The sequence below is a fragment of the Corapipo altera genome, unplaced genomic scaffold, assembly GCF_003945725.1.
Source record: "Corapipo altera isolate COAL_440 unplaced genomic scaffold, ASM394572v1 75, whole genome shotgun sequence".
In the NCBI taxonomy this organism is placed as follows: domain Eukaryota; kingdom Metazoa; phylum Chordata; class Aves; order Passeriformes; family Pipridae; genus Corapipo; species Corapipo altera.
Genome location: NW_020884887.1, coordinates 3912618 through 3924688, shown reverse-complemented (window position 1 = coordinate 3924688; position 12071 = coordinate 3912618). Strand labels below are relative to the sequence as shown.

Below are 12071 nucleotides of genomic sequence, written 5' to 3'. Positions count from 1 at the left end.
GCAGCCCCGCCCGCCCCGCCGCAGCTGCGCGGGGAGCGCGGACGGACCGGCCGGGAGCGCCCCGGCCCCGCTGCTCCCCGCCCGCCGAGGGGCCGCAGCCCTCGGGCCGCAGCCAAGGCGACGCGAAGCCTCCGCAGCCCCCGTGGCCCCAGCCCGGAGCTCGCCCCAGGCCTTGCGACCACCCAGGGACACCCCTCGTCACTGGTCTCCCTTTGGACAGCGAGCTGATGGCCACAACTCTTGGAATGTGACCATCCAGCTAATTCCATACCCACCCATGGAATCCATGTCTCTCCAGCACAGAGCCAAGGACACTGTGTGGGTCAGTATCAGGCGCTTTGCCCAAGTCCAGGTAAATGACATCAGTCACTCTTCCCTTACGCCCCAACACATTAACCCCATTGGAGAAGGCCACCAAGTTCATCAGGCACAATTTGCCCTCAACGACAATAATTTTACAAATGGTCTCATTCATATCCTCAGGTTTGCATGGAATAATTAGGAGAGTGCTTCCAAAATACATCAAGATCCAGCTGTTCTGTTTAGAACCATCTGCTGTACAAATGCTGCTTTGATGGGTGCTATGGAGCAATAATTTCTAGGGATGCCCAAAACCAAGAACACAGGATCCCTCTGCTCCATGCACATGCATCACAGAGAGGGCCCAGGGCTTTGACCCACAGGTTTCCACCACCTGTACAACTGGTCTCATGAAGCACAGGAAGCTATAGCTAAATGGCAAAGGGCTTTTAAAATGCTTTGTCCTGGATTAAAATCACACCACAGCCATAGGGATAAGGCTGTAATAAATGTATAGGGGTGAACAAGGACACCAACTCTGAAAAAAGGCATAATTATCTTTTTGCCTTCTTAACAAAATGATCCACTATGGTTCATCCAATTCCATTTGCTACAGTATATATGAAAGCTGCACCATAAAGAAACCCAAGGACAGTAACTTCATTGTTAGTTTTTTAATTGTATCATCCCACTGGCTGCTTTTCTACTAAAAGCCAAAATTATCTGTCAGATCCACTGACAGAACACCAGACAGCTGTCACCTGTGGCTACTTGGGACTCCTCTGATACTTGTCAATCCTTCAACATAGACATGGCACCTATACAAGTGCCTATTCTACTGCTTTAGTGAAACATCTCCCATGTTGGTCAACACAAGCCAAAGCCATTAAGTAGCCAAGCAGGTAACAGTCTCTGATGAGGACAGCAGTGATATTGCTAAGAGGTCATCCAAAGAAATGCAGTAAAGACCAGAGGTCACGGGGCAGAATCAAACTTCAAGTGTACTTGAACTTCAGCAGACAAGCCCCTTCCAATGCCTCAGTTAGTCCTGTGTACTGGCACACGTCTGCCCTCTAACTGGAATGACGTGGCGAGAAGGAGAGCAGGTTCTCACATTCTCAGCACAGGCACTTTCACATCAGCTGCCCCTCTGCCTGTTGGGGCACATCTGTCTTCAGCTGTGGGCTCTGCTAACTCCTGCCCTTCATGGGAGGGCAGCAACCAAAGGAGGGATTTCCCTAGAAAGAAGTGGTTACACGTCCCATGTGCGGTGTCCCATCCAACGCACAGGTCAGAGGTATCAGCACTGTTCGTGTTCATGGTGTTACAGAGGACAGATTGAGGGGGGACACACGACGTGTGGGAGTGTTGTTGGCTGACAGTGACGCAGGGAGGAATAAGGGAGCAGGAACATCTGTGGATGATGTTTCTCCTTGGTTGCGAAGCTGTAAGATCTGCCGCAGCAGGGCCTTTCCCTCTTCTCTGGTCTGAAATTCATTGGCAGAAAACAAAACAATGCAAATATGAATGGGTGGTTTCTAGGTCAAATTCAGTATGTAAGCAACATAAGTTACAGTAGTTTGTCATTCTGTAAGGCTACAAGCTATAAAAACCATCCTCATTTCTTTTTTCTTCTGCTCCTTAAAAACGCTAAGGGGGATGTCACTTTTTTTGGTTTTAGTCCTTCCTCCTTTTACTCCCCTGATTGGCACATTTCTTGGGTATTTCAGAGACTGGAACAACTGAAGCATTCCAGCAAAAAGTAGATTGGAAAAATTTCAAATAATCTGAATTCAGGTTTTCTAGAGCTCCAGGTAGCTTTGTTAAGCACAGGCCAAAGACCCTGCACTCCTGGCTAGTGTGTGCCACTAGGCTGGGCTTAAAAATCCCAAATTGCCCAATTACAGAACATCACAGAATACAGAGATGCACACAAAAACCAAGTACTATTATATCCCCTGCACTGCCTACACACAGAAGATGACATAAAAGAAGTTTTATGAGTACCATCACTACACAGCGTGTAGGAGTTTGTGACCATTTAACTACCTTCTCACCACCAAGATTTTCAGCAGCCTTAGGACTGCCATGTGGAGCCTCACATTCTTTTATTTAGTGAACACCAATGAGATATGGTTCGATTTCACTATCTACATCACGTTCCATGACTTTTATCAATCATAAGCAGCATCAGTTATCAGGTGTACACCACCACTCAGGATGTGACCTGCATGGCAGCCAGCCCTCATTCCCTCATAAAGGACTCTGAGGGGGGCCAAGATCAAGGTCATAGATCCCTTAAGCAGGAAGCACCACAGACTGCACAGCTACTCACATCATTGAAGGCACAGCACTTCTGAGCACACGCTGAGGCTTCATCCCAGAGCTTACACTTGAAGTAGTACTGGGCCAGGTAGCGGAATGCAGTGCTGACCTCCAGGTGCTCCACTATCTCCTACAACGAGGAGGGTAAAAAACACCTTCTGTAAGTGCCTTCCAAGACAGTTCTACACCATGTTTACTTCTCCTTTTATTCCCAAGTTATCCTCTTACCCCACAGGAATAGATATCCTGGATGTATTTGATGTAGCACTGAGCTGCCTGTTCAGATTCATTCAGCTGTTCGTGCAGCCTAGAAAAGGAGAAAAGTGGGTCACTGGAACAAGAATGACTGAACTGTTAAAGACCTTCTTGGTCTATAAGAAAGTACCTGCTCAACCTCACCTTGACTAAAGCTAGGTCCTTTCCTTCAGAATTTGCAGAACATGCACCATGTACTGCCCCTTTTGGAAAGAGATGATCCAGCTTGAGAACATTCAGGCTGGCAGGCAGAGAGGCAGTTAAATACTGACTGCCAGAAGCAGTGACAACCAAAGCAGGGACCTTTGCTTATTCTGTTCCATTTTAAAGCTTTTAACAGACCTTTGAGATTCTACTTACATGCTATTTCCTCCAGTGCTCCTTCTGCCCCTGCTACATCCCAAATTTGTACAGCAGCTTCACCTTTCACTTTCCCTTTTTTTTCCCCTTCACTTTTCCCATTTTATATTACTTTATCCCCACTAAAAAAAAAATAGTGCTGATGTCACAGTATTCACATTTATTTCACACTAGACCCTTTCCCAATGTTACAGCCATATACTAGAGAGGAAAAATAAAATCAATCAAGCTACAATTTTGTACATCATCTACCATCATGGATTGCTTTTAAGCTGCAATACAACCAATGCAATTGCTAACACTGCCTGCTCAAATCACCTCAGGATTCAGAGGTGCCTGGCAACCCACATTATGCTATTATTCCCTCTAGTTATCCTGATGGAAAATTAAAGCTAAAGCTGGACACCAGAATTTGCAGTCACTACAGACCTAAAGACACCAGTTCTTACACAGCTCCAAAAGTAATACTACCTAACAGCAATTCCACTTGTTTACATTCAGTATTTTATCATTAGGTATCAAAGTGTGACTTGCATTTAGCACAACCCTGATGGTTCAGTGACAGTACATACTCACTTGGAAAGTTTCACAAGTGCCATTTTCTCCACATCTCCCACAGCATAAGCCCTCCAATAGCACTGTCAAGGAAGGAAAGTCAGTCAAGCATGCCAAAAAATGACCCCAGCACAGAAGTCAACAACAGAAAACTACAGGGTTTGTCAGCAAAAGGGGCAGGTATCTGTAGACAACTCCTTATTTATCAGCTGCTCTAATTACACTGCAGCAGTTGTAACTGCCACAGGAATGAATTCCAGCTCTGTGCAGTTTGGGTGGCACTAGCTACACAATTCTGCTGATTCCACCCACTGTCCTGGGAGACACCCTAAAGTCACATATATCAGTTCTCACCTTTTTGGCTTCCACCAGCTGATTGAGTTTCTCATAGCATTCTCCTAGAGCAACCAGCATACGAGAATCGTTCGGTCTGTAAAAAGAGCAAAAAACTGAAACAGTCAATGATTTACACATTCTAGGATCACCAGGGGAATTTTGCAGGCTGGGAAGAGGTGGCTGCTCACCCAGCAGGGCCCACCCCCCGCCAGTGCTGCTGTGTTTGCCATGCCCTTCACAAGAACTCTGCACGGAGACGTTGGAGGCTCATGGCACGGCCCGTGACACTATCCATGGAAAAACTCCCTGCCCCAGGAGGCACAAGGCATTCCCACCTGAGCTGGAAATATATAACAACTCACAGCTTCCTTGAGCGTGTGGGCTTCCCTCCCCCAGCCCCAACGGATCAAGGCCACCACTTCAACTAACAGACATGGAAGCTGCAACTACCAAATTTCATCGCTGGATGCTGTGGGCAGTGACCATATACATTTTTCCACCCTTATCCTTTCTCTCCCTTATGCATTTTCCTTAAAGATTATCTTTATGCCATATTGCTATAGATGACAGATATGGATAATAACACCCAAAATGGCAACATACCTATTTACCTTTGAAACAAAACTGTTCTAAAGTAAACCCTACATATGTAGGTTTTCAAACATCGATTATTCAGTGTCGCTTTTCAGTCTCATCCACCCCAAGGGATTTATTAATAAGAAGCTGGTTACCTCCCCACACCATTTTCCTGGGGCAGGTCACAACATTTTTGGCATCATGGACAGGATCCTTTGGATGTGGTGGAGTAATCAGTGAAGTCCAAAACTGATACCAAGGGCGAGTCAAATGGTGACCGTCCCCTCATTATAAAATTAAAGTGATAATTTTTCTCCTCTCAGTGTGACTTGGGCACATCAGACCTGTTGAAAGGCTTTCTGGTGTAGCCTGGACCTGCTGAAAGGTTCTCTGGTACCTGGGCCTGTTGAAAGGTTTTTCCAGGAGAGAGTCAAGCCGACCCTCAGAGGGTTAAGGGGGAGAAAGACATTAACCTAAGCTGGGTTAATGACTGAGTCAAAAGGAATAACACCCCAGGGTGAGTTATATGGGGATCATTCCCTCTTGATGTCTGTCCTTGGGTTAGGACTACTTCTTGTCCGTGCTGGTTTGGGTGTTGTCTTTAGAGCAACACAAAAGGAGAGGTTGGCTATTCAGGAATCTTCAAGTGAAATTATCAGATCTTTACAAGAGTCAATGAAAGCATTGCAGGAACAACTAGAAAAAGAACGCTTGCAATTCACTGCTGAGCATGAAGCAGTTTGGGGGGAAAAGGGAAATTAATCTGCTGCTTTGGTCAGCTCTCCAAGATGAGGAGGAGCAAAATGAAAAGCTTGAAAAGGCACTAGAAACAAAAAATTGTGAACTATGGGACATCAATTTAAGAAGTCCCAGACCAGTGGATGTTGATAAGTCCCTGTACCCCTCTGGGGAACTGGAAGAGTTTAAGCAAAGTTATCTGGAGGACAAACTAATACATACATGTCCCCTCATTAAAACTGAAACCACTGGCCAAGGGGCAGCTCAGCAAACTGCACAAATTACAAAGTACTGATTTTTTTTCCTCCTTCCCCAACTTACTTCCTGTATGTAATTCCTTAGCCAGTGGCAACTATGTCAGAATGAAGACCGATAAACACGGCTCCATTCTCAACTCTACCTGAGCTGGTGGGCCCGTCTGTAGTAGTAGAGACAATAAAATGGCATCTTGAGGATTTCATAGGTTTGCCCCAAGCCATACCACGCTCTGTAGTCCCTTTTGTTCACCTCTATTGCATGTCTGTCAAAGAAAAGGAGATGAACTAGTCAGAAAGCCATCAGGATCAAAACCAAGTTCAGCAAAACACTAACTAAAAACAGAAGGTACTATTACAGACACAAACACCATTTTGTGCAGTACATGAGTGATACCTGTAAGCCTGGATAGCTGCAGATGTGTTCTTCATTTCCATATACTCATGTCCCATAAGTGTCCAGGCTCCCAGATAACGAGGATTCAGTTTCAAGGCCCTTTGGAAATAGAGTGCTGCTTTTTCATGCTGGGAACGCAAGCTATAATAATTTCCTAAAGCAAAAGTCACAATATTTAAATAAATTTTAAAAATCCACAACCAACAAAAAAAATCCCAACACCAACAGAGAAGTAGAAAAAAGGTTCTAATAGGTATTATCTACTACCTCCTAACTTACATTATATAAAGTAGAGAGTCCTGCTAAAGGCAGATCTGATTCAAACCTCAAGAGACCTAATAGCACTCTGTTCTCCAGTGTTCTGGTCAATCCTTTTCCAGCTGTACCAACTAATTTAAGATCCCATCCCCTTGGAATGTCATGATCTAACAAACTAATTTCCTGGTGCTGACATACGATTATTTTCATTGTAGAAGACTACAAAGAGATTTTCAGGTACATGGGTCTCCTTCCTGCACTGGTAGAAATGAGGGAAAAAAGTATTCTGTCATTTAGTCTGCTTTTCAGGCTGCCTGAATCCACATTCACCAAGTGGTTTGGACAGCCTTGCTGGCTGATGACTTTCACAAGTGTTGCCTTGCACAGCCTGCAGCAAAATAAGGACCTGTAAAAGAGCTGGCTCTCACCGATGACACAGCAGGTCTCAACACGGTACTTGTCTATCTCACAGAGATTATGAGCCAGGTAGCTCAGCTCAGGCTTCATGCTCTAGTGAAACAAAGAAATGAAAGAGGTGAGAAAGAGAGCATGCTAAGTTTTCTCAGAAAACCTAGGCAATCAGCAATGCATACATCTCTTCTATGGAGCTGGGAAGCAGGAAGCCTGCATTCAGACAGCACCAGCTGCATTGCCAGTGTTTTACATACCTCTGACAAACACCATAAGTATGGACAGGCCACAGAAAGAGTGCTTACCCTTACATAGAGCAAGTTGGAGAAAGTGTCCATGTTCTCTATCCTGTAAGGATCTTGTTTCCTTAGCTCATTAAAGATGGATAAGGCTTTGTCAATATCTGAAGAAGAAACAGCAGATAGGACACCAAGAACTACAAATGCCAAGTTTGCATCAAGGTGCTCATTCCTACCAGTTAGTGTCACTGACCTCGAATATTGTGGTAGGCAACTGCGATCTGAGAGATGATGTAAGTGCTCTTGGAAAACCCTGCATCAATGAGGCTCTGATACTTCTGCAGGGCCTCCTCTATCAGCTGTAGCTCTGTATAAATGTGTGCAAGAAAGAACTCTTTCATCCATGTATCTGGCAAGGACAGGAACTTCAGCTATCAAGAACCAAAGAAGAGGAGGAAGAGATGACAATCAGTAGCATTCTACGAGCCACCTGTGGCAAAGAATCCATTATCTTCCCTCCCATGATTTAGTGATGGTCTCGAGGTAGGAGGCTTTCCTGCAATTGCTTTCTTAAACCATAAGACCAGCTACAAAAGAGCAGTATTAGGACCAATAATTAATGTTGGGTTCCTCTGCAGGACAGACTAAATAATGCCTATAAACTGAGAGTATTGAAATAGCAAAGGAGCACTAAGACATGGCATCTAAAAAAGCAATACAATATAGACCATGTAATTACTTAGTTACTCCCAATCTATTCCCATGACTGTTGAAATTGCAGATAAATTGAAACCATTTGGTTAACTGGTGAAGATATTGTCAAATCTGACATCACCTGGCTCTTGCTTCTGCCATTAAGCTTATTTCTCCATTAAAATCAGAAGTCCTTCAAAAGAGTGCACTTTCTTCCTATGTTTGAACATCAGTATCATATCACTATTTTCAAGGAACTAAGTGAACAGACTCCAAATGAGCTCATAAAAATGCATTTCCCTTCTTCCACAAATCGGTGAGGCTCTATTCTGTGTCACCTGTACTATTTTAAACACTTCATCAGCCAGAATTTACTGAAGACTTACATTATTGTCTCAGCTTTAGAAAAAGGAAGTCTTGGGAGGATCTCCTTCATGGGACAAAGTGATAACCCTGGTGACAACTACTTTAAAATACACGAATTAGACATTTCTTAAACCACTTTGTGGGTGAATGATATGAAATTAACCCTGCCTGTATAAGGATTCTCAAGCTACAGCATGGCAAGCAATTGAAGAAAAAGGGGCTTTAACAACATAATTTAGTCTTGGATTGCCTTGCCTCATAGAGTCTTAGAATAAAGCAGTGGGCAACATCAATCTTGTGGCAACAGAATCATTGGTTACTTAATCAGGCTAAACTCTGGAATTTGTTAACACATCTTGGTATCTCTCAAGTTTTACCATCTCTTTATCTGTAATCAAGTTGCAAAGCTCCAGCCAGGCTCCCCAGTGCAAAGGCAAGACATGAGCAGCTTCAACAAACACATCTATTGCTTCTTTCACCAGGTCCAGCTTCCGCAGCACAACACCATACCTGTAAAAAGAGTTATCAGGTCAATCACAATCATAAAACTCTCCATACCCACACAAATATAGAAAAAATGCATGCAGATGCCTACAGATAAAGGCCAAATCCATCCAGTTCCCGAGCCTTGTGCTTCTTGCTGAGCTCAACTCTCAGTTCTCGTAGAGCTTCATTTTTCACCTGTCCTTTTTCCAGAGGTCCTGCATGAAGAGAAAGTCACACAACAAGCTTTCAATCAGGAGTCTCACCACAGCAACTGCAAAGTCTGGGGCACATTCAGAATCATCACTGACAAAGGCTTCACAGCATGTGAATATTTTCCTTATTTTAAAGAAAATCACTTAGTCTGGTCACCTACTTTAACAGAAGACCCAAGAGATGAAAATCTGTAAGCTGTAATTAAGCCAATGAATAGAAAGAGAATGAAAGAAACCATGTTACAGCACACTATTATCCAAAAAATTGAGGGGAAAGCCATAAACCCAAGATGATTTACATGAAGAGATAATAGTGACAGTTTTGTTACACTGTCTTGTATTTCTTGAAACTAGAGACTTACCCAAACTATCCACTGTCTCATCATCCTTCTTCTTTTCCCCTGACTGTGGAATAGAGGAAATTCAAGATTACAATAGCATATTCCCTATGTTTGCTGCAGTGCTTGCAGCAGCACGTAAACTGAGTTTTCACAAACATTACAGTTCTGCCAAGAACAGTCCTATTTTCCTTTCCCCCAACACAGAATTTGGACTTCAAGGTGGCCATTTGGAACAGAATAGGCAAAAAATAAGGCATGCCAGGGAGGGGTGAGAAGCAGAGGAGTTCAGTGCTAAAATGCAACTTTTTCTCCCTTACCAGGTATCTGGAGTACATGTACAAGAAATAAGCTTTCTGGCTCTTGCAGCCCCGTAAAAAGTAGGCAGCCCTGTCATATTCCTTCAGATCAAAGTAAGACTTGGCCAGTGTGTAGGCATCCAGGTCACGAGCATCCTCCTGCGGGGACACACGGGACTTTTAAGACCTGAGAAGCTCCAACATAGTTTAGGAAAATCACAGTTACAAACATATTAATGAAACTGCTCCAAAAGCTAAAACTGTAGTTTATTCACCCTTAAAGATGGTTTGAGTACTATCAGAAAAGTCCCTCCACTCCCTCACATGATCAGATTCTGGAGTTTTCAAATAACAAGTACAGACTAGTTAGGAACATTTAAAATACACAGGGAGATTCCAAAAAACAAATCGTGGCAAGCTGCCAGAAGGCAGGAATTAGCTGCCCAATGAGTACAAATGACCACAAGCAAGAAACCTGCTCAGGAATTCCATATCAAAGAACATTAACTGGCTAATATACACAAGAACATGTCCTTGGTAACTACACCTTGACATGCATTTATGACACGTTACACTTGTGCAAGTTATCAGCACAGGCACACACCTCGGAGTCCTACTCTACACCTCCAGAGGTGGGGATAGAGACATACAGCGTGGTTCTCTTGTGCCCTAAGGAGCACAAGTTTAGTGGCGTAACATAATTTGTATTAAACTTTTACCTCAGTAAAGAGGAATAATTTTGCTTTCAGAGTACTTCATTCAGGACACGGCAGCAGACAATGCTTTCACCTGGGAAAGCACACTCAGCTCTGCCGCCCCGCTGAACACGCAACGGGAAAAGGAAGCTCCTCGCGTTCCGGCCTCCCCGCCCGCGGGCTTTGGGAGATCGGGATCACATTTTTTTTTCCGCAGGACTCGGGATTAAGCGGCCCAGCCCGCGGGAGCTGCAGCGCCTTCCCCGGGGCTCGCAGCCCGCCCCCGGCCGTACCTCGGTGAGCGCGGGCGGCGGCGGCAGCTCGCTCAGCGGCAGCGGCTCCAGCGCGAACGCGAGCTCGGCGGCCCTGGGCGGGAGAGAGCGGTACAGTCATCGCAACCCCCCGGCTGCAGGAGATCTTTAGGACCGCCAAGTCCAAGCCCAGCACTGCCGCTGGAACCCCCTACACCACTGAACATCACCCAGCGCCAGATCCAGACGCCTCTCGAACACCTCCGAGGGACGGTGACTCCACCACCTCCCCGGGCAACCGATTCCAACGCCTGACCGCCCCAACAGTGAAAAAATAGTTTCTTATATCTCACTGAATCTCCCCTGCCTCAGCCTAAGGCCCATTTCCCCATGCCTTCTCACTGCGGGAGAGACAAGGCCCCACCTCACCGCAACCTCCTGTCGGGGGGTTGCAGAGAGCGATGAGGCCCCCCCTGAGCCTCCTCGAGGCTGAACCACCCCGGCTCGCTCAGCCGCCCCTCACACAACACGTTGGCGCCGGGCCCGCCGCGCCCGGCCCCGCTCCCTGCTCCCCGGTCCCCGCCGTGCCCGGCCCCGCTCACCATTTCCCGCTGTGCTGCAGGCCCCGCTCGCGGCTCCGCTCCGCCACGCTCAGCAGCTGCTTCTTGATCTCCCGCAGGTCCGAGAAGTCGGCACCGGCACCGCCGCTGCCGGGCGCCATCGCCACAGCGGCCGCCATTGCTGCGGGGTCTCGAGCCCGAGCGCTGAGGGCGCGGTCTCCGCGCTGAGGGCGGGCTGTCAAGCACGGTTCTTATGTCAGGAGACTTTGTATAGAGGCTATCACGAAATACCTGCATTTCCTCCCGCGCACCCTTTTATTAGAGATTTGCTGCTTCAGTAATGTGTAGCGGGGGCAAGGTGAATTCCTTTTACCTTCAAGGGAAAATCTTAAAACTCTCGCCGGGTTTTAGGACCTTTATGAAAGTATAAATTCTACTCGCAGCAAAAGCCGTTTCTTTAAAACCCATTTCAAAATGCACGTACTTACCAGCCTGTCCCACTGCAGGCTGGGGCTCACAAGATTAAGCCTTGTTCACCTTCAGTTTGCCCATCGTTCCAAGGAAAATTAGGTATTTTCTTCTTCGTTTTGCCACTCGTGGACTTCAATTTCTCTACTGTTAGAACCAAACACCATAACAAAGATATGGAGTATTAAAGTAATTATTTTCCTGTTGGATTTCTCCTGTGATGCCCTACAGAGTTCGCTGGTGTTGCACTGAAAAGGAATTACTTTAATACTCTGTACCTTTGTTATGGTGTTTGGTCTAACTGTGCAGAAATGGAAGTTCTTGTTTTGGGATGATTGTGCTCCACAGCTTTTTAAGCTTTTCCAGAAAAGTAAAGCTTCTCCTGGCTGCAGGAGATCTTTAGGACCGTCAAGTCCAAGCCCAGCGCTGCCTCTGTAACCTGTGTGCTCATCCCAGGATCAGAATGTCAGCTTTAACTCTCCATTTTAAAACAGAAACGAAGGAACAATAGTGTGAAAATTAATTTTTTTATGTCATTTGCAGGTTACCCTTTTTGGGGTTTTTATTTTTTCTGAGGGTAAAGGCCGTAAACATTCTGTAGCATGAAAGTGCCCTTCAAAATTACTTCTTTTATTGCAAAAGTGACTTGAACCAGAGAACCCAGTGTTTGAATTAGCAGCAAGTTCACTGGTGATGAAA

The 12071-nt window shown here is 45.5% G+C and overlaps 1 protein-coding gene across 2 annotated transcripts; it reads right to left on the bottom strand.

The window, feature by feature from the left end:
• Window positions 1-950: 950 nt before the first annotated feature.
• Window positions 951-11216, bottom strand: CDC23 (cell division cycle 23). 2 transcript variants are annotated; one of them, XM_027643280.1, is made up of 16 exons: window positions 10947-11107; window positions 10387-10459; window positions 9420-9557; window positions 9124-9166; window positions 8659-8764; window positions 8441-8573; window positions 7258-7435; window positions 7071-7168; window positions 6783-6864; window positions 6097-6250; window positions 5846-5965; window positions 4150-4225; window positions 3817-3878; window positions 2854-2932; window positions 2636-2755; window positions 951-1787 (listed from the first exon to the last, which is right to left on the bottom strand). In XM_027643280.1, exons 1-16 carry the CDS (start codon window positions 11081-11083, stop codon window positions 1617-1619), a joined length of 1770 nt encoding a protein of 589 aa, XP_027499081.1. In that variant the 5' UTR covers window positions 11084-11107; the 3' UTR covers window positions 951-1616. The 2 variants fall into 2 exon arrangements, with proteins under 2 accessions (XP_027499081.1, XP_027499080.1); XM_027643279.1 differs by lacking the exon at window positions 10387-10459 and having other exon boundaries at window positions 10947-11216.
• Between the last annotated feature and the right edge of the window lie 855 nt (window positions 11217-12071).

Bases quoted from the DNA above. Each gene is read 5' to 3' on its own strand.
- CDC23 (XM_027643279.1), bottom strand. From the start codon at position 11,201: ATGCAGGTATTTCGTGATAGCCTCTATACAAAGTCTCCTGACATAAGA. The intron at 7,169-7,257 runs GTCAGTGACACT...TTTCTTCTTCAG, and splicing joins TGCCTACCACAATATTCGAG to ATATTGACAAAGCCTTATCC. The intron at 5,966-6,096 runs GTATCACTCATG...TTTCTTTGACAG, and splicing joins GCAGCTATCCAGGCTTACAG to ACATGCAATAGAGGTGAACA.